This window comes from Embiotoca jacksoni, unplaced genomic scaffold, assembly GCF_022577435.1.
Source record: "Embiotoca jacksoni isolate LCO1_2020_lvr unplaced genomic scaffold, fEmbJac1.0.p SCAF_26, whole genome shotgun sequence".
Taxonomy (NCBI): domain Eukaryota; kingdom Metazoa; phylum Chordata; class Actinopteri; family Embiotocidae; genus Embiotoca; species Embiotoca jacksoni.
Window position 1 is genome coordinate 3135714 of NW_027185377.1, and position 25867 is coordinate 3161580.

General features: G+C 42.0%; 3 protein-coding genes across 10 annotated transcripts; all 3 read right to left on the reverse strand.

The window, feature by feature from the left end:
* Nucleotides 1-2697: 2697 nt before the first annotated feature.
* arl4d (ADP-ribosylation factor-like 4D) lies at nt 2698-5189 on the reverse strand. Its single transcript, XM_069160134.1, has 2 exons — nt 5055-5189; nt 2698-4113 (listed from the first exon to the last, which is right to left on the reverse strand). Exon 2 carries the CDS (start codon nt 4011-4013, stop codon nt 3408-3410), a length of 606 nt encoding a protein of 201 aa, XP_069016235.1. The 5' UTR covers nt 4014-4113; nt 5055-5189; the 3' UTR covers nt 2698-3407.
* A 1265-nt stretch (nt 5190-6454) lies between these two features.
* On the reverse strand, nt 6455-12164 carry tmem106a (transmembrane protein 106A). The gene is made up of 8 exons (XM_069160136.1): nt 11967-12164; nt 10305-10500; nt 9903-9966; nt 9630-9783; nt 8778-8918; nt 8654-8697; nt 8468-8521; nt 6455-7307 (listed from the first exon to the last, which is right to left on the reverse strand). The coding sequence occupies exons 2-8, from the start codon at nt 10468-10470 to the stop codon at nt 7199-7201; spliced, it is 732 nt and encodes a 243-aa protein (XP_069016237.1). The 5' UTR covers nt 10471-10500; nt 11967-12164; the 3' UTR covers nt 6455-7198.
* Nucleotides 12165-13160: 996 nt separating this feature from the next.
* nbr1a (NBR1 autophagy cargo receptor a) lies at nt 13161-25797 on the reverse strand. 8 transcript variants are annotated; one of them, XM_069160144.1, is made up of 22 exons: nt 25584-25797; nt 25098-25160; nt 24983-25001; nt 24806-24828; nt 23848-24030; nt 23531-23608; nt 23167-23390; nt 22781-22900; nt 22216-22515; nt 21705-21864; nt 21010-21258; nt 20034-20171; nt 19693-19768; nt 19428-19538; nt 19005-19175; nt 18730-18891; nt 18402-18550; nt 17090-17580; nt 16827-16912; nt 15609-15696; nt 15252-15351; nt 13161-14964 (listed from the first exon to the last, which is right to left on the reverse strand). In XM_069160144.1, exons 1-22 carry the CDS (start codon nt 25683-25685, stop codon nt 14776-14778), a joined length of 3282 nt encoding a protein of 1093 aa, XP_069016245.1. In that variant the 5' UTR covers nt 25686-25797; the 3' UTR covers nt 13161-14775. The 8 variants fall into 8 exon arrangements, with proteins under 8 accessions (XP_069016245.1, XP_069016242.1, XP_069016241.1 ...); XM_069160141.1 differs by having other exon boundaries at nt 15252-15354; XM_069160140.1 differs by having other exon boundaries at nt 15252-15354; nt 17090-17604.
* Nucleotides 25798-25867: the final 70 nt, after the last annotated feature.

The following is a 25867-nucleotide window of genomic DNA, read 5'->3' on the forward strand; positions in this document are numbered from 1 at the left end:
TCACTTACGGGCGCCCTGCTGAGTCTAGTCATCGTCAACTATCGAAGGTCAAAAGAGCCGATAAAAACTTTTCACTTATCCAATGTATTACCTTAACATCTACAGCTGAACATTTGGTAGGCCTATACAGGCTTTCATGGTCCCCGAGGATGAACCCTGACACCATCGCTACTGGTGCCACCTTGACGATGGCATTTCTAATTAAACTATCATTAATTGATTTGGATGGCTAGCAATGAAATTCGGTACAGACATTCATGTTCCCCTCAGGATGATCCATGAAAACTTTGGTGATGACTTAAGTTGTTGTCAAGTCAAATTTTCAAAATACCAAACACTAAACATGAATAAAAAGGATCAATAATTGGGCAAACATTACATTTTCTGTCAATAAAGAAGAAAAAAAACAGTGTTTTTATAACAGTTTTGCAGTTATGCCATTATGATATTTGAAAAGACGAGGAAGAATTTGTCATTTCTGTCATTTTTATTGTTTTTAAAGCCCAGTCGTGTTCCCGTCTCCGATTTATCTCCCGGTTCCAGGGATACACCTGTCTACATGAGATTTCCCCGTCTAAACCCTGACACATAATCCCCACGGCTTCCCTCTCTTGCGTGTTTCTTGTCAGCCACCATTACGCCCTGCAAAACGAGGCGAGGCAGAAAGGAACAAGGAGTCTGCATGGCATGTGACAGAAACATGCAAAAAAAAAAAAAAAAAGAAAAAAGAAAAAGCAGAGCACGTGCGGCTCCCGCAGGTTGTTCCTCCCTCGCCGGGTGGAAGTCAATCAAGTGTGCAGCGCACTGTCGGCACAACAGCACTTTTCCTTCGCTGCAATAACGGCGTCTTTTACACCTTTTATTCTGGGCAGAGAATCTGAGGCTGAATATGTTTGCCATTGGCTGATTGATGCCTCCGACTGCCCACAACGTTGTCTCAGCTGCTGGAGAAAAAAAAAAAAAGAAAAAAAAAAAGAAAACACTACATCGCGATGCAAATTTATTCCGGGACCAGCTGCTGTGTCAAGATGATTCGGCAACGGACACCCTTGAAACTTTTAATGAGCTCACCAATGTGAATAATGGGGACGGCGAGGTCACGGGAGTCGAGATGTGCGCGTGCAGGTTTCTCCTGTCATATTTTGTACGTGCGTGTGCGAGTGGGGCTTGACATTCAAGCTTTTAAGGGCGCGCGAGTAGGTAGCAAGTAATTATCTCATCATGTCAGGCAAGACGTATACAAAGCACACACGGCACGCACACTGACAGTATGCAGGTCAACAATGTGTGACTTGTAGATTAGACCTTGTATTTGTGGCGTATCATATTTGAGCGGAAGCTTGATAGATTTGCAGGAAAAGCAAGAAGATCAATTATTGAGTAGGAAACGCCATAAACAGCTCGATAATGAAAATCTGTTGCGTGACGCACCAAAAATTGGGTGTTAGGAAATCTGTCAGTGTACAGGACACAGCATAGTGATGTGAAAATCACAGTAAAGGTCACTACTTTTTGGTTTTGGTTTTCCTTTTAGATGTATGAAAATGGATTTTGTTGTTGGCAAGAAAACTGGGAGATTAACTTGTGTTTGATTGCACTCAAAACACCGGGCGTCCTTTGCAGTTATTCGGGATTATTTATGCAGCCTGACAGGGATATTATTTCTCTGAAAGACATTTCAGGACGCCTCTTTGATCAGACTGTGCGGTAAATCCAGGGGCCACTAAACACGTGAATGCACCAACAACCTACAACTAACCTACAAAAATATCCAAATTGGAGCTTATTTGAAGTGGACTCAGCGCGGCGGAGCGTCTGCCGCGCACCGACGACGGCCTCGAGTGCTTCAGTCCCACACGGTCACAACAACCACCGACGACGGGACCAAACGGCCTCACCTCTGAACCTCCTCGCCGCTTACCGAGGCAATTACGCAGTCAGCAGTAGGCAGACTAGGAGGTGGGAATTAAACTAAGTGGATTGTTTTGTCTTGGGTGGGGGAGGGAAGGAGAGGACCCCCCCCCCTTCTCTCTCTCTCTGGTCTTTATGATGGCCTCATTTGCTGATGCGGCCATGAAAAGGAACGAGGGTCACAAACACAGGACTTTTAAATGTGAATTGTCTCTCTTAAAATCGGGATTATTTATGCAGCCTGCATTATGCAGTTGGTTTCAGAATACACAACAACTTAAACCTGCAGTAAATCTCCTTTTTTTTTTTTTTTTCAACTGGAGGAGTAAAGAGGTTCGAAAGCAGCACCAAAAGATGGTAGAGGGAGTTTTTTTTACGTCTATTATTCACACTATTTCAGATCTAGATTGGTGTCCATTCACTCATGAGGGAAACATATGTTTCTTTAAGCTGATAAATTCTCTGATGTTTGGTGCTTAGCCTCGAGAAAATCCAGGAGAGCAAACACTGTGGAGCCAAAAGGTGAAGTCGCCGGCCAGAAAACCAAAAGATTACGCTGAAAAACACCAAAAAGGTGGAGTTGAAAGCGTGCATTACTTTGTGGGGTATTTTTTTTTTTTCACAAGTGAGCCCTTTCACATGCACACAGTCATGTGATCCATTGTTAAAATTAAAAATGTGGATAATAGCAGCTTTTTGTGAGCCCAAACATTATTCCTACTCATAACAACACCAAGCCGAAGCCAACGGTTCGAGCATGAAATCAATTACAAGATAGAAAAATAATAATGTGCTTAAATTTATTAAGTCTTCAGTTTTACAAAATTGTACAATTTCTTTATAAACACTATTATACGAACTGAAACTTAACATCTGTGTCTAAGAAGGGAATGCACTTAGGATTATTCTTCCACGGCAATCAAACTAAATATCATCGGTGCTCCGTCACCACACGCCATTTCATATCATTTACAAAAAAAAACAAAAAAAAAGCCCATCTGTCCAGCACAAATACATAAACCTTGAATAAATATGTCGGGGGGGAAACATCTGTAACGTTGTGGAACTAAAGAACAGCCATTTAGTGGGGCAGAATCTATCTGCGCAAGCCAGTGAAGGAATACAAGAGGTTATCATCGCCTGCCGCATTGGATGCAAATGTGCTCGTATATTAGTCCTAAAGTTAACAGTCAAATGTCATGTTAGAAATCTTCTCTAAAACAAGTGTAGAAAAGCACTTAGTGAAGACCAAATGCTCTCAAGGTTTCCTTTAAATCTACAACGTTCGAAAGGGCAGCTGCACGATCGCCGAACAAAGCATGTCGATACTGCTTCAGATAGTACGAGCAAATCCGTGTCTCCTGACCCCCGAGGCCGCGCGTCGTCGTTTTGTTGGCACAAATCCCTCTCCCGTTTTAAACAGGACCATTAAGCTTGGAAGCGTCTCGGCGGCTGATAAATCTCCCGAGGTAACGTCCACGGCGCGAGCCGAGAGTTCATCTCTTCCTGTTCCTGTTGTGCTTCACCGTCTTCTTCCTCTTCAGGATCATCTCGTACAGTTTCTCCAGGCCCGGCTGCAGCCCCTGACCGTCCACGGCGCTGCAGCTCTGCACGTGGTGCGGCGTGTACATGCTCAGTTCGTGAACGCAGAGCAGCTTCTCCACCTCGCTGACGGACAGCGCCGAGTCCTGGTCCTGTTTGTTGGCCAGGATGAGCACGGGGACTCCCTGGTTCTCCGAGGTGCGGGTGATCTTGTGCAGCTCCACTCGGGCCTCCTCCATCCGCTCCAGCTCGGTGGAGTCCACCACGAACACCATCCCGTCCGTCCGCCGGGTGTAAGACTTCCAGAGCGGGCGCAGCTTCTCCTGCCCGCCCACGTCCCACACCTGGAAGTTTATGGCACGAGACGCCCCCACAGCCACTTTGATCTTCTCCGTGTTGAAGCCCTTGGTGGGGATCGTTTTCACAAACTCCTTGAGCTTGAGCCTGTAGAGCAGCGAGGTTTTGCCGGCCGAGTCGAGGCCGATGACCACCACGTGCAGGGACTGGAAGTGTGGCAGGAAGGACGTGTTGGGAGCGATATCGGTCAGCTGGTTGCCCATGGTTCCCAGCCAGCTGTGAGGTGACAGATTCCTGATTTAAATCCTCTCTCAGTAGATTGGCATTTGCTCCCAAAAAAGGGATCAGAAGGCACCGGAGAACCTTATCAAAAACACAGAGAGGGGGAGTTAGCATTCAATGGGAAGATAATGGAGCTAAAGGAATGAGTGGGCTATTTCAGAGACATTAACAGTAGTTCGTGGTGATTGAAGCGCATATAAAAGTACTTAATGGATTACATCCCATCAGTAGTTCCTGTTGAGATTCATCACTCTGTTTTAGGACACGGTGGATTTAATCCAAACTTGAGTCACTTTTTGAGTCTGTAAAACAATAAACGTCGTGGGTTTTCAGTGCCACATTAGGGAGCTGACACGACAGTTAATTGGGCGAACCGAGGTTAATGCAGTTTCTTATTTGCTGAGGTTAATCCTTTTAAGACTGCTAAACCTGAACGGCTTTTCCTGGAGCAGATTGATTTCAATGCAGCGGATGGAGAATATGCAGCCAACCGCTCCACTCTGCACATAGTGTCTACGAGGACTGCTGAAAACAGCATTACTCCGGTTGTTGTTGACATCCTGACACCCATCCAACATCTGCCTTTTGGACAGAATACCACCAGAGCGTGTTGACAGGAGGATGCGTGTTTACTTGTGACCCTGGAAATGTCGCATGGTTTAAGAAAGCCATTCAGCAGTTTGCAGAAATGCAACGTCACGTTTCTGAACTCGTTTTTTTTTTTTTTTTTTTTTGGAGGCTTCTTGATCGTATAATAAATGTATACTTATAGGGTATAAACCAGCTTAGTTTTTCTGCACGAAACCTCTGCACGTAGTTTGTAGTGCGTGTTTCCATCACGACTGTCAGTTGTGCAAAAATAAATAACTTCGACAGATTTAACCGACAGAGTTCATTTTAAGGGATTAACTGCACATGTAAATCCAATGTAAAATAATACAAATGTACGGCGTTTACGTTGGCAAACAGTAAAAATAAGAAACTGCTCTTCTTCTGCCCGTTCAAACAAAAACCCTTCGTACCTTTTAAATGTTCGGCGGAGTCGTCATCCACAAGCGGTAAACGCAGCCATGGTTTCCAAACAAAACGCTGCTCGTCCCGGCGGTTCGCCTCCTCCGGTGCTCCCGTGCTCTCCTCCGGCAGCGCTGAGGAGATACTGGAGAGGCTCGAGCCTCACGAACAACCTTAAGCTCCGGTGACGTCACGGCCACCTGGAGGGCCGCTACAGGCCCCCTGCCGGTGGAGCGGCGAACTGCAGGGGGACGACGACGACGACGACGACAGATAAAGCGTCTGCATTTTGTTGAGAATAATAAGTACAGTGCAGTGCTTTAGGATTCTTGCAGAGCTTTTACTACAGATTAGTTGAGTCTGAATTAATTCAGATTTTTAGATGAAAAATCTTAGATAAATACAGACTATAGCGGATGAATATAATTATAAAGGCAAACATGTATGAAATTTTTTTTTAAAAATGTAATTTTTCCTTTCAGCACTTTTTACACTGTAAATATTTAACAATTTGCCAAGATTTCCACCATTTCTGCATCTTATACCACTGTATACACTAACTTGTCTGCAGTGTCAGTTTGTAATGATGCTTTGGCTCCACCATGTGTACAATGTCTTTGAGAACAATGTTTGTGAGTATGTTGTAATCCTGTATGTTTTCTTCATGGGTGGAATGTAACTGATTACTGTAGTTGAATACAAATTTAAGATACTTGTACTTTACTTGAGGGTATTATTTTCAGTCACACTATATTTCTCCCCATTGCATTACATAGGAAAGATTGTACATTTTACTTCTCTACATTTATATGAAATGACAGCAATAGTTACTTTAAAAATCACAATTTTACATACAAAACATATGAAGACTTTGTAAAATATGATATATTGGACTAGCCAAATTTTTATGCAATTTGAAGTAAATAATCAATTTGTCCATTGGCAGAAAATACCTGAAGTTTAATGCTTACAGTTTTTCAAAGGATTTGAGACATCTTTAGAAAAGATACTTGAAAGTGTTTCTGGTTAATTGTGATGCTCATTTCTCAGTATTTTCTGAAGTTCTACAAACTAATGCATCACTCTATTAATCAAGAAAATAATCATAATGAAAACAAAATATTGTCCCTCAAGGACAACACAGTAAAAGCTGAGGTTGAAATTAGTTGCAACCTCATATAAATGTCTTCAAACATAAATGTACAAGTAACTACAATCTCTTGATATAACATGTAATGGAAAAAGTCACAGGGGACATTTTTCTCTGTATTGCGAGATTATACTGCTACTTTTGTATAAATTATGCGAGTATATTTACTGAAATATACTGGAAGAGTTTTACTTCAGTGCAGGATTTTTACTTGGAACAAAGCACTTGTGTAAAGGCTCTAAATAATACCTCAACAAACGGTTTTCATTTGTAATATTTTATTGACTTGGATGAAATGGTTGAAAAAAGGTCTTGTACCTTGCCTTTAATGAGTAGGTTTAAACCAATTAAACAAATATACTTGTTATACTCTTGATATGTCTTTCCATCAGTGTGGATAATCCCCCAAAACCCTATTAACACTTTCTAGGAAGGACAGCAGAAGATGGTTCCTATAAAAACAGTCCACGGTGACGTCTGTTGATCGTACAGAGTAATGAGGACGTTTTATGGAATTGAAGCGACTAATAACTTAATACCACATCAATACAATGAGGATCAATTAAAAAAAGAATGTGTAATGTACAGTTTAATAAAGTGCAAATGACAAAAGATAAGATGATCACGTCAACAACCTGTATCACACAAAAAATTAAACTTCATCAAAAACCGTAAAATTTACATGACTTAAAAAAACAACAACCACAGTTTAAACATTTTGCGTTTTAGTAGGTGTGCTTGTTTCACACAATGTTGTGATACTTCTTTACCTGTAATCAGGATTTACACCGAGATCTCAAACAAATATGAGCAAAACACATCCAGGCCAGGATATATGTATACTGGAGGCCTCAATATGTTTAAATTACAACACGGTAGTGATTGATTAAACTCTCAAGGTGTGCTAAAGCCACATACAGAATAAGATTAGATGTGTTCAGACATTCAGATCCAATGCAGAGAGGACAAAGGTACGACTTTTTGGTGCTAATCATTTGATTTTTATCATGTCATTGGATGTGGGGTTGTTGAATTGGCGCCACAGTCAATATACTCAAAGGTGTCCAGAGACAGCTGCTCCATGTGAGAGAGATAGGAAATATTCATTGTAATTCTGGGGAGAAAAAGATATATTAAAAAAAAGCACATTTTTAATGATTTAAAGCTTATCAATGTTTGTACATTGACAATGGATCAAATGGCTGTGTTGAATGTCAGAGGTCACATATAGAAACAAAAACACTGAGAATCGTCTGCACTTTCCTTTAGTCGTACAGAGCATTTTAGTGACTTTTAGCTCTTTGTTTTGGTTTTCCAACAGCCAAAGTGCACTCTCATCAACCTCGTTTCTCGCTACATCAGCCAGAAACTTGCAGTACTCTACTTACTCAGCACCAAGCTGTAGAAAGACAAAGCTAACAACTAGCTGCCGAACATAGAAGTGACTTTAGCAGCTCGAGAGCAACATCATTTTTCTCAGGAGATCGTGGAAACCAAAACAACGCTGAAAGGAGAGTAAATATTGGTCAAGAAACACGACTTCCACATGAGTGCTAATGCTATTCAATGTGTGCAATAGCTGTTTGCCAACACGTGACAACTTTGCAAGTTGATCATTTATCAAGTTTTATCACAAGATCAACCGTTTACTTCAATCACTGGTTACAAGACGCATGATGTTATCACAAGTCAATTAGATCGTGACAAACTCTGTTTCGTTTGAAAGTTAAAAAGAGGAACCTTTGTGTCTGTTATGCAGCACGAGCTGACGACAAGTGACCTCCGCAAATGCTGAGTCAGAACTTATAAGAAGCTGCTTCGTGCCAAATAAAATAGCTTCAGTAGCTTTCCTGGACTTGATTTGTTCAGTCAGCTCCAAAAGATCGTTTATTTCCGTTTTGAGCTCAAGTGTGAACCGCTCAAAACCCCCAAGAAAACCTTAAACCACATTTGAGGTCAAACAAAAAAAAAAAACAGCTCGTCAAAAGCAGAAAGGAGAATAAAAAACAGAAATGACAACAGAAAAAAAACACTAAAGTATTTTTGTGGTTTAAATCCAACTCGCTGGATTCTAAAAGCAGGACTGAACTGTGCCATCACGTCCATCTTGTGTTATGTAAAATGAATATCTCAGATTTAAAGATTCGACTGTGAAGGACCTGTTTTGGGGTTTTGTAATACTGCACTGCAGCAACGTGTTGCATCTAACAGCCTGCGGGTTCGAGATATGCTCAAGTGTCTTCGTTTGAATGAGAGATTGAGATTGACACTTACTGCAGCTCCACGAATAACGTGTGAATCTTGATAGAGCTCGACTTGCAGAAAGATCTGAAAGAGATAAACAACACGCGTGCTGAATTCAGACATATAAATATTAAACGGTACATGTAGTGGTTTTTTTTTCACACAATATTTCAGTTAGAAACTGTGATTTACAGAAAATGAAAGCTCATTTCTTACATTAATCCATCACTCTTAACAGGCAGGTTAACTTTAATGGGGTACTGCAAAAAAAAGATATAAAGGTTATAAATTCATTACATGACCAATATACAGTATATTTATTATTCTGTGCGATGCTCACGGATTTCTGGGATCGGTTCGGGACGGCGCTCATGTTAGAAATCTTCTCCTTCCCCACGATGGACTTGGCCACCAAACTCTGAATGGTAAACTCGACAATCTGAACTGGGACAAAGTTCTCGTTGGTGATGTTGAAGAGATTCTAAAAAAAAAACAACAACAAAAAAAACACGCAGCTCGTCAGGTGCAACCAACACACCTTTCCATCATTAAAAGAGTCGCAGGGAACTTTGGCCATCACTTAACTTTGACAGCTATTTACAGTCTGTCACATGAAGGCAATTCAAACGGCACACTGCATGTTATTCTCTTGCTTTAAAGCAGCTAACAAAGTCGGAGCAGAGAGAGAAAAGAACAGCATAGAGACATGACAAACACTAAAACAAAACAAAAAAAGCTACGGGAGACTTTAACATCTGATGACAAACGAACTGTCATGACCTCTGCTCTGCCGTTTCCTAAAATGTTAGCGAGCACGTCACAACTGTTAAATTCTGAGAAAATTCAGAGTTCATGAGTTCACCAAGAAGGCTGGGCAAACACGTGGTCTTTGTTTTGTGTTACAGCATATAAATATCATTTCCTGATTACAGAAACCAGGACCAGTTCTACAAAAGACATTTTTATAAAAATCTCCTAATATGATCAAAACTAGGAAAGGCCTCATAAACAGGACACTCATGCCGACGTAAACACACTCAGTGTTGATCAAATAGGTACTTGCAGTGTTTTTCCTTTTTGTATGACGCCAAACTAATTCCCACACATCTTTTAGAAATGATGAGCAAAGCGATTTCGATGCAAAAAAAAAAGAGGTGGCAGAGTTTACATGCAAGTGGCTGCACTTACTTACCGTGATCTCCAGTTCAACTGTGTCTGGAGTGAAGTAAACCATGGACGACAGCACGGACACGGGCGCCAGCGTGACGCTCCGTGGGAAGAGGAAGAAGAGCATCAGGCAGCAGAGAAAGAGACACACCGCCATGGAGATGCACACGTACAGCTTCCTAAACGCAAAGTGCAGAATAGTTCATAATACATGACACAGTGAAACCGTGCAAAGTCTACCATAAAGACCAAATATTATAACTACAAAAGGCACAGACAAACACACTGTGTCCCTTACGTGCGTCTGGGTTTCAGCCTCACATCGTTACACGGTATCACGGCAACCAGCTGGTCCTGGTGGCCTGTCGGTACAGAGACATGGGGAAAAAAGTTTGGTTTTTAAACTGCAAAAATGATGTGAAAGTAGGCCAACAGAAGCAGCTGCACATACACATTCGTGCCTTTTTGATTCAGAAACACTTCCCCTGTTGTTAAAAGGTGTGAAATGAAAGTTATCTGAGGAATGCAGCGTGGTGTCAGTTTAGGAAGTGTTTAAGCTCCTTTTTTAGATAAAAAAAAAAAAAGAAAAGAAAGAAAGGGGAAAACCAGAAATATTCTCAAGTTTCACTGAGCTAAAGTTTAGATTTTTGCATATAGTTCAAAATAGTAGTCCAGATTTTTCATAGCAGAAAAACCCCACCTCTGGGAATTCGTCCGGTGCCGCGACATGTCGGGCAGGTGTCTCCTGTGGAGTTTCCATTTATGGAGCCATACGGAGGAAAGTGCCTCAGTGTTTTCTCCTTCTCCGGCCCTTTCGTCAGATCAGGATCCTCTGTGGCGTCACCTTTGCACTCCGGAGTCACCATGACATTTCATCCGAAGGAAAAAGGTCCAATCTTAAAAGAAAGAAAAGCAAAGAGATCAGAACGGCTGCGACCTCGACTTCAAACCTCAAACTCCTCGGGTTCGGCCGTGTTGTCGTGCTCTCCGAGTTACGTCCAGTCACCTGGTCTACTTCACAAAACCCCTTAAGTGAGCAATAAAAAAAAAAAGAAAAGAAAAAAAAAAAAGCTCAGTCCTGTGCTACACATGAGGACGAGAGCAGAGTCCACAGCGGGACAGAGAAACACCCACGGTGGCGTTACTTTATGCACTGCACTGCAACTCAGTAGGACAATAACAGCTTTGTAGCAGGCGAAAATGACACGAGGAAGAAAAGCAATCCATGTTTTGGATGTTTTTTCTTTTTTAATCTGTAGGCTCAAAAATTTCAGGTATTAAATACACTGACTATTAGATATTCTGGATTTGGGGTTTTTAAGAGTCCAAAGTACAGCGATAACTTTCAATATCACCAGGAGTGTCTCATTTTCTGCTGGAATGTTGTAATAATTAGTAAATACTGCATCATGCTGATTCATTTTGCTTTCACAATGGTGTCCATGGTACAACACCCGTGACATTTTATCCTATAGCCGAGATCAAATCTAAAACCTACATCCACATTTTACAGTAAACTAAAAGTAACTGCTGCGTTGCACCGTGTGTGGCAATAAAAACATGTCCTCCATTATTTGTTTTTCACTAACTCAGACATGTAAAAGTATGAATGTTACACATGATTTTTAAATTTGACCACAGATCTTCTTTCGTCATTATTATGAGGAAGCTCAACTGGTTTGTTTTGTTTGCTGCAGCTTCCAAAGCATACAGCCTCCATGAAACTAAAACATGGATAATGCACTCTGTGCATCAAAAACAACCATTATCACTTTAAAGTTAAAAAAAAAAAAGGAACACATTTCATAGAGTAATCACCCAAGATGGTGGAGCTGCAGTTTTACTTTTTCCAACACAAGGAAGCAGGCAGCAAAATCTAAAATTCAGGATATATAACTGGCTCTACAAGGTGCAGATATATTCATTCACCTACATAATTGAAGAAAACAAAACAATTATTTAGGATACATATTAAGATTGCATATTATGTAACTCAAATAAACAATAAAACACTAATTACACCTGAAAACATCAGTGATAATCATCCATTATATATATTTAAAAAAAAATTTTTTTTTTTGCATTATGATTACTTTTATGTTTTATACATGACATGCTTGAGTTTTCAACTTCAATTGTAGCTTTCATTTAAAGATATTTCACTTTGGAAACCCTGCAGAGACTCCATGTGGGATTTAAACAGTCTTGGTAAATTAAGAAATCATATCATTGGGTTTAAGGCTGACGTATAAAACAATCAAATACAGCCCACCAAACCTTTGCGATACGTGGTGGATGATTGATTTAAATCAGCTGCCAGCAGAGATCAACACATGACGCGTCTTCTCTCCTGCGCACTCACCTCACAACACGAACAGCAGATTTAAATCCAGATATCATCCGAGGATAAAGACGTGAAAATAAACCGCTGGCTGCTCTGTGATCGAAGTTTTGTTCCAAAGCCACATTGAAAAGAGTTGCTTCAGGTTTTCACTAGAACAGAAAGTAGTGTGGTGAGAACACTTCCTCCTTTACGTGAGGGAACAGTTCCTGCATTGATTACGTGTGCTTTTTTTTTTTTTTTAAATATATAAATGTCCCTTCCGCGTTCCACATGTTTATACACATGACGGGTAATGCAATTTTGTAATTGTTTTTTTTTGTTGTTTTACCTTAAATTCCTGTTTCAGATGCAAATACACCATGGCCGGATTAATCTTAAAAAAAATAAATAAATAAATAAATAAATAAAAATCCCCAACTCCACACTGTTTAATCCTGGGAGAGAAACCGTGTTTGTTTTTGTTTTTTTCATCTAACCACCACAACTGTAAAGAAAAAGTTTGAAATTTTTGAATACTTTACATATAAACTGGAGGAGAGGTTCAGCAGCTTGATACCACTTTCATATTTGTCTGCAGCTAGTTATATTAGCTTAGCATGAAGACTACACACCAGACACCTGAAAGCTCACTAAATACACAAATACATAAACCATGATTTGTGTTCAATGATTAATTGTAAAAAGTTGCATCAATCCTCTCATCTCCTGTCTGCAAGGAGGCACATTTCTCCAAAGTATTAAACTTCCGCTTTCAACTTGTAATTTAATTTTTTTATTACGCACTATAAGCACAAGAGAGACTAAAATCATTTCTAATCTTAAATTTATGAATGTACTGCCTGTGCTCCCAAAAGAAATTAGCCCATAATAAAATTGTGTACAACCTTTAAACAGATACTGGACCATAGTAAGTACTTTTATTTCATTTTTTACTGCCTGGACCGGTTTAATTATGTTTTGCATGCATGTGCTTTACTTGTGCGTCTGTCCTACACCAGCTACAGACCATATCTTTGCGTCACTGTGTCACTAACTATATGGTTGAAATGACGCAAAAGCCGCTCTTCACTCGTGACAAAGGCCATTTAAATACATTCATTTTGTCTATAATGCAGCATAATCAGAAGACGCTAACCTCTGTACTTTCAACCCGGTACAGAACGTACTGTATGAAACACATTCACCCATTTTTCATTAAACAGAGAGGCCAGAGAGATGTGCAAATAGTTTATTGGCGGATTGACAGAAGGGTATTTGATGTATACACTCTGGCAGAAGAATAATTTGACAAGCATCGTAGATATATTCAGAATTATTCTCTAGAGCACGGTTCTCATAAAGATGGGACAGTCAGAAACATAAGAAAAAGAAAATTAAATAAAAGAAAGAAAAAAAATCAACCCACACACGCAAAGGAGGAATCATTCAAAACACCAGAGGTGTACGTTAACTTAAATCCTGACACACGCACACGTACACACACACACACACACACACACACACACACCACAGTGTCAATTCACATGTATGTTTCAGTAAACTAGAAATCATTTTTTTCATAAAGGCAATGCAATAAAAGTAAAATATACTTGGTTCCACTATGAGAGTGAGGAATGTGTGTTGTTAAGAGACATCTCAGCTTGAATGAGAGCTAAATGACGGTTGCTGGGTGTTTCAGTCGGTGGTTGAGTGAAGAACACGTGTGAAAAAATGCAGGCAGGCGGGGAGGTGAGGGGGGGGGGGGGGTGATGGAAAGATGACGCAAAGCGGACATTTTCCACTGGTGACTGTGCTAAAAGACCACGAGAACACGACTCATCTCTAAAAGCCTCTACCTGTCATGCAGGTGTCTCCTAAAAAGCAGTAGAAAACATCTGGAGCCCGAACTAGTGATCCGTCCGGACGGTTTTTGTGTGTGTAGTACATTCCACATGTCAACGTCTAAAATAACAGTACTCTTGATACAGAAAAAAGATTGCATTGTTAGGCAGATTTCACTACGATAATCGAGAAAAGTCTTTAAATATCCATTTTTGTTGTTCTCGTTACTGCACTCGGACCCGTCAACACCCAGAACATCCACGTGGCTTCATCAACATCACGAGAGCTGGCTTTTCAGGACATTTCTACTTTTAGTTGTTTTTTTTCTTTTGTTTTGTTTTGTTTTACGACATTCATTATCACTGCTGTGTTTAGTGATTCGTATCTAGCCAAGCTCTGCCGATAAGACAGTTATTTTTCAGCGCTGAGGAAGCAGCTACGACAGCCATACAAACACTTAAGATGAAGAGCTGAAAAACACACCTCCGTCCCGTCCAAACTACAAGCTCCTGCTCTGTTAGACCGACACGTAAAGCTCTATAGCCCCGGTAAACAAGGCATGGCAAAGGTTAACCACTATCCATAACAATTTACAAGAGTGTATATCTATATATATATATCTATATATATAAATATATATATATATAGATATATATATATGTATATATGATTCATTTGATTGAAATGGTGAAGCTAAATTAAAAGGCAAAGGCAGGAGAAGCCATTCATTTATCTCTAATAATCAAGAAATAAATGCTCCTATTTTGTTTTCGTTCAATATTTTTTGGTGGAATTGTGGGTCCAAATAAAATATTCACCCTTTTAAAACCAATCAACTGCATGAATCATAAATTGGTTTTCTTTAGGACTATTTTTTTTTTCAAATAACTTAAAAGAAGAGATATACGGCCTAATTGCTCTCTTTTACATTATGTTTAAAAGTCAAATCTCTTCCTTCTTTTTCGTGGTCTTACAGTTGCCCTTCGCTCAGCTTCCTCCCCCTCCCTCAGTGCTGAGTGCCGGCGTCTCGGTTCTGCCGGTCCTCGGCCATCTGCACCAGCTCGTTGACGGTGTGCAGCAGGCTGTAGCCGTGCTTCCTCAGCAGCCGCTGGTTGAGCCGCTGGTCTCTGAAGCCCATCTCCAGCAGCATGGCCATCATGGAAGGGTCCTGTCGGGTGGCGGGATCGATGCCTCGCTGTGAGGAGACGGGCGGAAACCGGGGGTGGGGAGGGGGGGAGTGAAGGAAAAATTAACCACAAACAACAACAAAAAAAATATTCTTGAAATGGGAGGGTGTCACATGTTCCTCCCATTCTGATCACAGTAGGGGAGGGAAATTACATGCACGTGCTTTTAAAGATTGCAAAACGCCCTCGGTTCATGAAATCGCTGTAACTTTATGAAAACACGTTGCCGCTGTAGTTTATTTCTGCCCCGAATGTCGGCTGCATGTTCAAACTGTGTGCTGCGGTGCGATGTTACCTGTATGGAACAGTTTGGTCCAGTGAAGAGAGCCTTGTAAGCGGATGCTGCCACGGAGAGGGCTCCCTTGACGAGTCCCTCTGTGATGCCTCCCTGGGCCCTGCTGCCAACACACAGTGATGTGGTCACACTGGGTTACATAACAGCCTTACAGGGAACAATGTCTTCCTGTTTGACTCAATTTCACCAAACTTAAAAAAAAAAAAAAAGAAGCATATCACACTGCTTTTGTTGTCATCCCTGATTTTACATGTTCATTATTTGTTAGAGAAAGTCGTGACAAAGCAGTTAAACAGAAAAGAGAAACTAGCGCAGGAGTTTGAAGCATATCAAGTTGCACTCCGTGTCGTGTTGCACCTTGGCTGCAGCGCGTTGCTGGGTCTGGGATTATACGTCTCGAAGGCACTGGATGCTGAGCCGGCTGATCTCGACAGACCAGATGATACTGCAGAACAGATAATGGAAAGCAAAAAAAGAAAGAAAAGAAAATGTCACAGAAACACATATTGGAGGAGGAACAGAGCGTTCTGCTGAGTGGACAGAACTCGTGTGCAGTCTCACTTCCTGTGTGGTTTCCTCTCGCTTTGACGGAGCAAACTGTCCACGAAGTGTGAAGCTGCTAATTCAGGTCAACACAGTGCAGACGACAGAGAAGTTAAACTGCTTTATTTTACATTTGGCAACCGTGTTGCTACTGAATGAACAGATGTGTGCCCAAACCTGCTGTGTTACTGAAATGGAGGTAGAGTTGAAGAAATCTGAGGCACACGAGGGGGAAATCATTTAAAAAAGTAGTCAGCAGTTTCCTCTGCTGGACATGTGACTGTTTACACTGAGGAGGTTGACTGCTTATTGGTCCGTATTAATCATGTGACCACTTGCCAACAACTGTGCCTTCCAATATCAACACTACCGTACTATTTAGTATGCCAAAAAAAGATTTAGCACGTCCCAATACTTAGTATGTTAAACGTAGGATGGCAAAAGTACCAGGATGTACCACTACATCTGGTCGTATTTTTGCAGTCTGCAGGCCAGCATGCTACTCTGACTGTTCTGACCCACAATCCTTTGCTCAGCGGAAGATCCGTCACATCGACTGAGACGCCGAGACGGTTGGTGGCGCTGATGCTCCGCCCGCAAAATGAAGAAGGAGTAGAAGAAGAAGAGGCATCATTAAAAGGAAGCCAACTAAAATCGCTTCCTTTTTCTTTTTACTCCGAATATGTAGTTTGTTTATAGGATGTGACAAAGTGGGTCAAAGTTCAAGACACATTTTTATGTGTTTATGAGGACGTAGTACGTCCCTACAGTACACACTTTGTAACCCAAGTAAAGGAAACAGCCATTTTGTACTTGCGTGTTTTTAACTGTGACTAAATAGCCATAAGATATTAAAAGTTTTCTTAAAAGTATTGACCTCTTGAGTGCCTCAGATTTCTTCAACTTCAACTCGTTCGATCCTCCCAACTGAAGAGCACCAGAGGGACCAGCAGTTGCACATTCAAGCAGCACGTTTTGTTTGGTGAGTGTGTGGTGAAGTGACATCCAGGAATTGTGACGGTAAAAACTCACCATTTAGGTGAACCCGTGGTTGGTGTGGCTCGCGTGCTTCACAAGCTGGAGGACTGGGATCCTCAGCCAGGTACAGTGCCTCAGACCTAAAACACCACCAAGAATGAAACCGTTAGAAACGGCTGTAGAAGAAGGATTTATTAGAAACATGTTAATTGTACTGGTGTTTATTCTGAATGTTTAAAAACCACGTGGAAATGACGCTGCATGGTCAACGTTTTTCTGAACTACACGGGGATCGTTTGATCGAGCCTCCGTCTGACCTGGGTGAGTAGAGGGCGGGCGGGGGCGGCAGAGACAGGACGGGCGGTGTCACCACCTCAGGCGTGAGCGTCACGGCGTCCAGAGTCTGGGAGGCACACAGCATCTGGTTCACGCTGCTGTGGATGGGGGGGGCGGGCGGAGGCCAGGTGCTCCTCAGCGAATCCTCGGCGGCGGTCGCCTCCGTCCGCTCCTGCCTCTCTCTCGGCGGCGGCGCCGCCCCGTCCGGCTCCAGGTTGGAGTCCTCCTCCTCCTCCTCCTGCTCCTCCTCCTGCTCCTCCTCCTCCTCCTCTTGCTCCTCCTCCTCGTCCTCCTGCTCTGCGTGAGGATCGGCGGAGGTCGCAGCAGCAGCGGCGGCGGCGGCGTCGTCGTCGGGCTGCGACATGGCGGAGCTGTACATGGACTCCCCCAGAGGCCGGCTGGTGTCGAAGCAGTCGGGGAGGACGATGATGTAATCGTCGCAGGAGGAGACCGAGGAGGTCTGGCTGCTGACCTGAGACGCAGGAGGAGAAGATGGCTGACATATACGGACATAAGAACAACTCTCATTATATCAGAGAGAAACTTTAGAATAAAATTTCAATTTCAACACGAAAACGTCAAATGTTTTGTTTTTTTATAAGGTGAGAAAAATTCTCAGATAGTATTTCCACTGAAGTAGGAAGTATTCAGACCTTTATTAGCGGTATATTATCCTGTTCGTTAATTAATCAAAACTCCTATCACCCTCTTGTACTGATAAATTCAGTATAATTTTCATATCTACAGCACAACAAAAAAAATTACACATTAAAAGTTATGCAACCTTCTTTTTATTGGTGGCCTTTTAATGTGGGACAAAAACATCAGGAGGTTTTATTGACAGAAGTGAAGAAATTATTGGAATAAATTAGTAGGAAAGCATATTTTTGTTTTGTTAAAAAAATAGAAGCTCAGTTGACATAAATATATATTGGAAGCTGCAGGTTATTTGAGCTCCAGGAATGTTATTTACTTTTCCTCTACTTGCGACTAGCCTCTATTTATTCATGCTGGACAGACACTAAACTATTTCTTTTGTTACAGGGATTAGAATGATTATTTAAACACCAGCTTTTATAAGAGATTTTACACTATTTCTTAAGCTAGATAGAACCTCTAAAACCCCACTGAATCAGCAGAAAAATGCAGTGTAGCAAAGACAAATAATAACATGGCTGTTTCCGTTATCTTTCTAACTAGCATCTTCCTGCTTTGGATCAAAATCTTAATAATTTATGATCGGCTTTGTCCTTTAAGACAAAAGTGTACGTATAAACAAGATGAACATCTCACCTCATCCCAGTCTTCTCCTTTGGCTCCACCCTCCTCTTTCTCCTCTTGGTCGTCCTTCATGGTTTCCATGGTAGCCGACATTTCCTTGTCCTCGTTATTGTGATGTGAACTGATATGCAGGTTTTCATTCTCTGGTTCCAGCAAAAGAACTAGCAAGTGGCAAAAAACAAAAACAAAAATCAAGGAGAGGCCTCCACGAAGAAAAACACACGGAAAAAATAAGAAATGTGGGAAAAGTTAAGAAAAAAAAAAAAAAAAAAAGGAAATAAATCAGTAGTTTAATTGGAAAGAAATAGAACTGAATAAATCCTGGAGGTTCTTCACTGACCTGGCTTTGTCTCCACTTCCTGTGCGATCTGGTTGAGACCAGTGTTGGTGTGCAGAGCTGAAGTCTCCAGTCTGACGGCACAGATCTCCTCATGTTGCACCTTCTCAGTCTTCTCAGCCTCGACTGGTCTCTCAAAGCAAAAGGTCGGACCCCGGGAAACAACTGGAGATGTTTTGTGTGACAAAAAAAAATTAAAATAAAATGAACGAAAGCTGAGTAACCTATTATACTGCACAAGATGATTTATGAAATATAAAACTTCAGTGGCTCCTCACCCTGCGGTTTGAGGCTGCTGTGCTGCGCCCTGCGGGGGGGTCTGTGGTCGGGGGCTTCCTCCAAAGTGAGGGAGCGGATGACGGTCTCGCAGAGAAACTGAGCTCCGCTGATCTCCTCCTCCCGCTCCTCCTCCAGGGCCGCCGGCTCCAGCACCTCCCGCAGTTTCACTCCTGAGGGGAAAGACGACACATATTTTAGGAGCGATTCAGTATTTTGGTTCCTGTCAGAAGAAGAAGCACCTTTCTTCTTCCTTTGTTAAACTTGGGTGTTTACATTACCCACAATGCAACTCGGCCACCAACGGCTCAGTCAGCAGTTTGGGTGTTATTTAAATAACTTTTGCCTCAAACTTTTTGTTTTACTTTAATAATTCACTTTGTTAAATAAACAAAACTCTGGAAGTTTTCTGTCTGTAGTCTCACCGAAAAGCCCCCTGACTCCTGTGACCTCTGTGTCCTCTTTAACATGTGCAACGATGGCCTTCTCCGACACCAGTGCATCATGGGGAAGAGGGGATATACACGGGGTCACATCTAGAAGTTAGGCAGAGCAAACACAACGCAGTTTATGTATTTAAATGTTTTTGTATTGAAGCCAAAATAAAAGTTTGGAAATAGGAGTGCAGGCAGAAACATACAATGCATGTTACAAAAAAACAACAACATTAAAGCATGAAATGTTACTAACCCGCAGGGGTGTTGTTAGGAACGTTTTCCAACTCTTGCACAATATTTATATCCAGCAACTCGAATGAGAGTAGATCCTAAAAAAGACAGTGTGTGAATGATTTTCTACTCATTTATTCACAGTATATTTTCTCAAAATTCACTGACGTGTCACAGTGTAAAACAGCGTGTGCAATCAAAAACAAGCCTTATTTCTGATCCAGTACATGTCACAACATTTCCTCTTTGAAATTTGGCCTTTTTTCTTTTTTTAAAGCCTACGTGCGACTTAAAAGTTCTCGACCAAAGCTACTGTGAAACATGTTTTGGGTTACTGACTGCCGGAGCTGTCTGAGTGCTCACCTGTGCAGTCAGCAGGTCGACGGAGGGGAAGTAGTAGTCTTCATGGTGGAAGTCAACGGCCAGGCCGGGACCGCTGTCATTGGACCGAACCTCCTTCTCCCTCTCCTTCTCCTTCTCCACCGGCTTCAACTCCTCCTTCTGAAGCACAAACAAGAATGGCATCACTACAGAGTTCATTCACACATTCATATCATGGATATGACTATTGGTATATTACGATATGTGAAAATATCTGTTATCTAAACAATCTTGAAGTAGATGCTCATTTCCTGCCACTCTCTGCCACTGACAGATTCTGATCTTATTCAAGATTATTTGTTTTTGTGCCTTCATACCTCATTAAAACAAACCTTCCGTATATACATACTGTAGTAACAAAGAGTGAAAAGGATTCCTGCATTATTGGCAGTCATCTGTTTTTATGTGTCATCAAATCCTAATCGCAAACACCACTGTGTCTCGTTACATAATTTGTTTTTCATTTTTACCCTGGAAACTGGATTTATACTGGCTGCAGTGATAAAAATGATGAAAACATGAGGCCTAAACATCTCAGTGCACCACGTTCTACTGCCATATCTCTTCTGGACTTTTAGTTTCAAAGAATTTAGCGCTGCAACTACAGATTAATCTGTAAATTATTACTAATGTTTGATAAAAACCTGTTAAAATTTGTTGTGAAAAAACAAACAAAGCAAATCCTCACATTTCATCCTCATTTTTACTTGAGAATTAATTTTTACAATTAAATGATTTTGTGCAAAATTGTTTTTTTTTCTCTCTCAAGCGACTAATCGCTTAATTGACAAAATGGTTTCAGCCCCACAATTTTGATAAGTTTTCCCCGAAAAAAAATGGAATACAAAAACTGTACGATCGACATGCGTGAGCGAGCATCTCCATTCAGGAACGTGTTCTAGATGTACAGATGTGAGCAGTTGCAGCTGTGCAGGGTGTCACTGGATAGCAGACTTGCCCGTCGCTTGCTCCGATGCCCGAGCGCGTTGCGGCCGTCGCCGGGGTCGACCACGATGCTGCACCAGACACGCGGGCCAAACTGACACCCGCAGTGCGCCAGCCGCCAGTGGGAGGTGTACGTCCCCTCCATCACCGGAGCGACAAAGGCCACACTGACCACTCCCACTTGTCCAGGCAGCAGCAGCGGCACCGGCACCTCCCTCTTCTCCTCTGACGCCAAGCCGAGGTTTCCCCACATGAACACTAGCTGGGTGCACGTACACACATACACAAAACACAAAATAGGAATACACATGCGAAAAAGGCACAAAGACGAGAGCATGCAACTAAAGACGCACGACAGAAAAAGTACACAAGTGAGGGGCACACTCGCTCACGCACGCACGCACACACACACACGCACGCACGCACACACACACACACACACACCCATTCATTCGAACTACGACAAAGACATTAAAAACTCAAAACCACAACACAGATTCAACTCAATGAAAAATAATAAAGGTCTCAGACAGAAAGGGCATTAGTGGTATTAGGCTGGGTAAAATATCTTAGCTGGTGTTAGAGGATAAGAAGGGGCAATGAGCTGAGTGGAGACTCAAAGTGGAGGTGAAGCGAGGAGGGAGGGGGGGTGGGGGTAGGGGGCAAAGAGAGAGTGGAGCCTGTCCTCTCGAAGAGTGGGAGGGGTACCTTAGTCTCTGAGGTCCAGCTGATAGTGCCCGAGTTCTTCATCTTCCAGTATTTGATGAACTTGGTACCGGGCTCCAGACGGGTGCCGTCAGGCAGATTTTCATCCAGAAACAAGGCAGCCATAGTGGGCACCAAGGACGTGTGCGAGACCCCGGGACCCCTAGTTTCAAGTGTACAGAGCATTGTTGAAAATAGCCCTGTTTTCTCATAACACCCATCTCTTTTGTTTCTCTACGAATCAAAAAAGCAGGACCCCAGATTTTTTTTTTTGCAGCTCAAAAGCATTTTTTTCTTAGAAAATCTATGAAGCAGCAGCAGCAGTTTTCACATTGAGGTAGTTCCAACATTTTCCACCACCCCAGAGCAGCCAGCGATACACTCATACAGACTAGATTACAAAGATGGCATATTTTGATTTCTTTTCTTGGAAAAAAAAAGACTTTTTTTTGCATCCATGCTGGGTTTCGAGGTACCCAGCACTTGGCGGACGCCCTTCCGAGGTGGCGCTTACTCTGGACTGGAGGCCTGGGGATCAGGGACCGGGGCGGGGATGGGACCTTGGGCTGGGGCTGGACCTGAGGCTGTATCTGAGGCAGCAGGAGGGGGCGGGGCTGGGACCTGGGTGGATGCAGAGGCCATGTTTGTCAGGTTGGCTCTGCCTGAGGTAGAGGGCCCGCTCCACTGCAGCCCCCTCTTCTCCAGTCTCAGTTTCTTCTTGATTTCCTTCACTTCGGCCCTTAGCTGCCTTCTTTCAGCTTTGAGGCGCTGTCGCTCGGCCTTGCGCACTGTCCTGTCTCCTCGCCTTGGGAACCTGGTTTGAAATGTCATCAGGAACACCTATTTGTTGACTATCAAAAGTTTATTTTTTCCCAAAAAACAAAACACATCCCCACTCAAAAAAATTCATCAATTAGGGTAATCTAGCTGCTAGAATCCTGCTTTGTGTGCATTTAACATTTATGTTTTTCCTCCATTAATGTAGAAGAAGTGAGAACAAGAAGGGCTAGCACTGTTGTAAGTACAAAATATTTACTTGTTTCAAGAAGCTGGATTTATCCTCAGGTTTGGAGGTTTACCTTAATTCTCCCGACATGCCGTGCTCAGGGATGGAGAGAGGTGTCTTGGTTCTCACGAGGTTGTGGCTCGGGTCATGGCTATGTCTGCACAGCTCACACAGGATGCAGGACGGGCACACACTGGGGGGAAAAACAAACAACAAAAATACCAATATGGACACTCAAAAAGAACAACCACCATGCAAGAAAAAGCTAAAAGACAAAAATCAAACTCATAAAAGAGCACAAAGGTCTCAAGGAGCAATAAAAATAAGTGTGTGACACATTCAAAGTCACCTTTGTCACTTCCCGATCCATAAAATCGAATTCTGTATTTAGAAATTAAACCACATCTTCTATCAAAAGCCGACCGGTTGTTTATTTTCCTCGGGATATTTCATGTTTACCTGCATTTGTAGGCTCCTTCCGAGGTGAGTTTGTTGCAGCTGCTGCAGTTTGGGGTGTAGCCAAGAGATCCGTTGGAGGTGGAGGGGCCCGGTTTGGGTCCTATAGGACCGCCACTCGCCCCAATGACCTCCAGGGGGCCGTCGGAGGATTTGTGGGTACAACATTGACCGGAGAAGTCATTGCACATCCTTTCCACTACCTCCTTTACCACCTCATCTTTAAACTGTAGGAAAAAAATAAAATAAAATAAAAAGAGTTTTATTCGTTTCTCTTCAAAGACAGAAATATGAATCATTCATCAAAGATAAAATGTGAAAAGTTGACTTATTTGTTTACATCAGTTGCTTGAGAATTAAATCGCACCTTCTCCATGTAGGATCTAAACCACATGGGAGGAGGCTCATCTTCTGGTTTGTTCCCCTTGTTGTCTTTTACTGTTACCTGTAAAAATACAATATTTTAATGTGACATTATCAGACATAGCAGAGTTGAGATTTTTTTGTAAATATTGGAGGCACAAACTGACACAAATCCTCACAAAACATTTAGTTGATTTGAGGTCAACAACTATTTCAAAAAATGTTTTACGAGAGTTAATAAGACTATAAACACTGCACATGTGAGCGTCTATGAGGAAGATAAAGCGGGGAAAGAGGAGGGGAATGCGTTTGCTTCCTTACAGCTTCTCGCTCCGGGGTGACCTGTGTTCCTTTGTCCACTGTTTTGACCCTCGATGGGTAAGGTGGAGCGGGTCGGAGGTCTCCTTTCAGCTCCTTCACCTCCGTCTTCAGTGGGCCTCCGCAGGCCTGCCCTTTCATCTTGTACACGTTCATGTGCAACTGGTTCCCCTGCTTCTCCGCACTCTGTGTGGGGAAATTAATGTTACACACATACCACAGTGGAGGAGTGACACAAAATCATAGGCAAAGATATGGACACACATTCAGGTAGATATGTACGATGTGTCTTTGATATTTGTTGTCCTGCAGCCTAGGAATGCTGCTATGCTGCCACACTGGAACAAGGACATAGTTGTGCCGTGTTTATAACATAGCAACTGGATATTTGTCCGTGTTTGTGCCTGAGGGATAAAAGCTGAGCTACAAAACCGCCGCGTTATCCTTGATTCAGACCTACATTTCAGTAATCACATCATATCAAATAACAAAATCCACCTTCTATCACTTAAAAACATATCTCAAGGATCAGAGAATATTTAATCAGACGGCTTCGGCTGATCCAAATTGCAGCCGACACGGTTGTAATTAAGACTTTCCAAACTGTCGACATGTGCAATAAATTACCGAAAGAGCTAAGACTTAAGAGTTGTTGACTACTTTCGAGTCCAAGCTCAAAACCCACTTGTTTACCACTGCTTTTAATGAACACTTAAGCCTACGGTAGGTTTTTTGTTTTGTTGTTTTTTTCCCTGTGTTCTATATTGTCCATATTATTATAACTTTGTGTTGCCTTTGTATATGAAATGTGCTCTAAAAACAAATTAGCCTTGCCTTAGGTGAAGTTAACTTCCCTACTTAAGGAAAGTCTTGTCTTTCCCTTCTGAAATGACAATAACTTGTGTATTGTGTTGCTAAATATAACTCTGTCTTTTACTATATAACAAGAAACCCACAGTACCTTGATGGCTTCTTCATATTCATCTAGAAACACACAAAAAAAGTTTAAAAACAAAGTAACATTAACATTTACATCATTTACAATTACAACTATATTACATGTTGTCCACATATTAAAGTTTATTATTAACTTGTATACTGAAAGAAATGTGAAAAAAACTAAGATATAATTTCTCACCTTGACTGTTTATGCAAATCTGAAATAAGTTAAATAAGAATTAATGAACGAACTTAAGACTCAGACTAAAACATAAAAGCAACTTATTGCAAAGCACTTCATATTTGTTTGTTACCTCTTCGTTATCCTCGTCAAAGTATTTGACCTGAAAGTGGTTGATCCCAAACGATGCTTTGATCTGAAATATAATGGAGCAGAGTTCAGATCAAATCCACAGAAGAAGAAGAAGAAATAAAAAAATAAAAAAAACACTGTTATTGAATCTTTATTTTCTTTTTCCTCAAACGTTTTACGAAGACGTCAACAATGGCTGGCTGTCAAGTAGATCCTGTATTTACAAAAAAAATAAATAAATAAATAAATAAATAAATAAAACCGCCGTAACGTCAAAGCAAACTGCGCATTTTCCTCCTCCCGTCTCCTCTCCTCGTGTCCGTTTACCGACTGACTTGAATATCACCACTTATGCCCACGTTTTGTCGCAGCAGCACCCGCCTGTCCTTCAGGTGCTGGGTTGTTTACGTGTGGAGGCCGTGTCTGGGCCTGCTTCTCACCAAACTGCGCCAGCGTTTTAGCCATCGCGCTCCGCTAGCAAGCTTACCCAGACGTCAACGGACTCCCACTCCAATTTGTCCAAATCCTGAGCCAGAAATCTCTTCACGTTCCCCCGGAAATTGACTTTAATAGTAACGGGGAGCCCCATGTCGGCCGTTTACGAGCACGTAATGGCTATCGTTTGCGGCGACGCCGGCCTGTTTTGATCCCCGCTGCCCTCGACTGTCTTCTCTTGTTTACATCGTCAGCTGCGTCGAGGAAAAAAAAAAAAAAAAAAAAAATATACACGGTGACGTTTCGCGCACGCGCAGTCAAATACAAGCGTCGCGC

What these genes read in the sequence shown, in the direction of transcription:
- arl4d (XM_069160134.1), bottom strand. Translation starts at nt 4,013, where the DNA reads ATGGGCAACCAGCTGACCGATATCGCTCCCAACACGTCCTTCCTGCCA.
- tmem106a (XM_069160136.1), bottom strand. Translation starts at nt 10,470, where the DNA reads ATGGTGACTCCGGAGTGCAAAGGTGACGCCACAGAGGATCCTGATCTG. An exon ending in CGAACCGATCCCAGAAATCC is followed by an intron (nt 8,698 to 8,777) that starts GTGAGCATCGCA and finishes TTTTTTTTGCAG; the next exon opens with TACCCCATTAAAGTTAACCT. An exon ending in ACGTTATTCGTGGAGCTGCA is followed by an intron (nt 7,308 to 8,467) that starts GTAAGTGTCAAT and finishes TTTTCTCCCCAG; the next exon opens with AATTACAATGAATATTTCCT.
- nbr1a (XM_069160137.1), bottom strand. Translation starts at nt 25,685, where the DNA reads ATGGGGCTCCCCGTTACTATTAAAGTCAATTTCCGGGGGAACGTGAAG. An exon ending in AAGGAGAAGACTGGGATGAG is followed by an intron (nt 17,605 to 18,401) that starts GTGAGATGTTCA and finishes CGTATATGTCAG; the next exon opens with CCATCTTCTCCTCCTGCGTC. An exon ending in AGCAACGCGCTGCAGCCAAG is followed by an intron (nt 15,355 to 15,608) that starts GTGCAACACGAC and finishes GTGTGTTGGCAG; the next exon opens with CAGGGCCCAGGGAGGCATCA.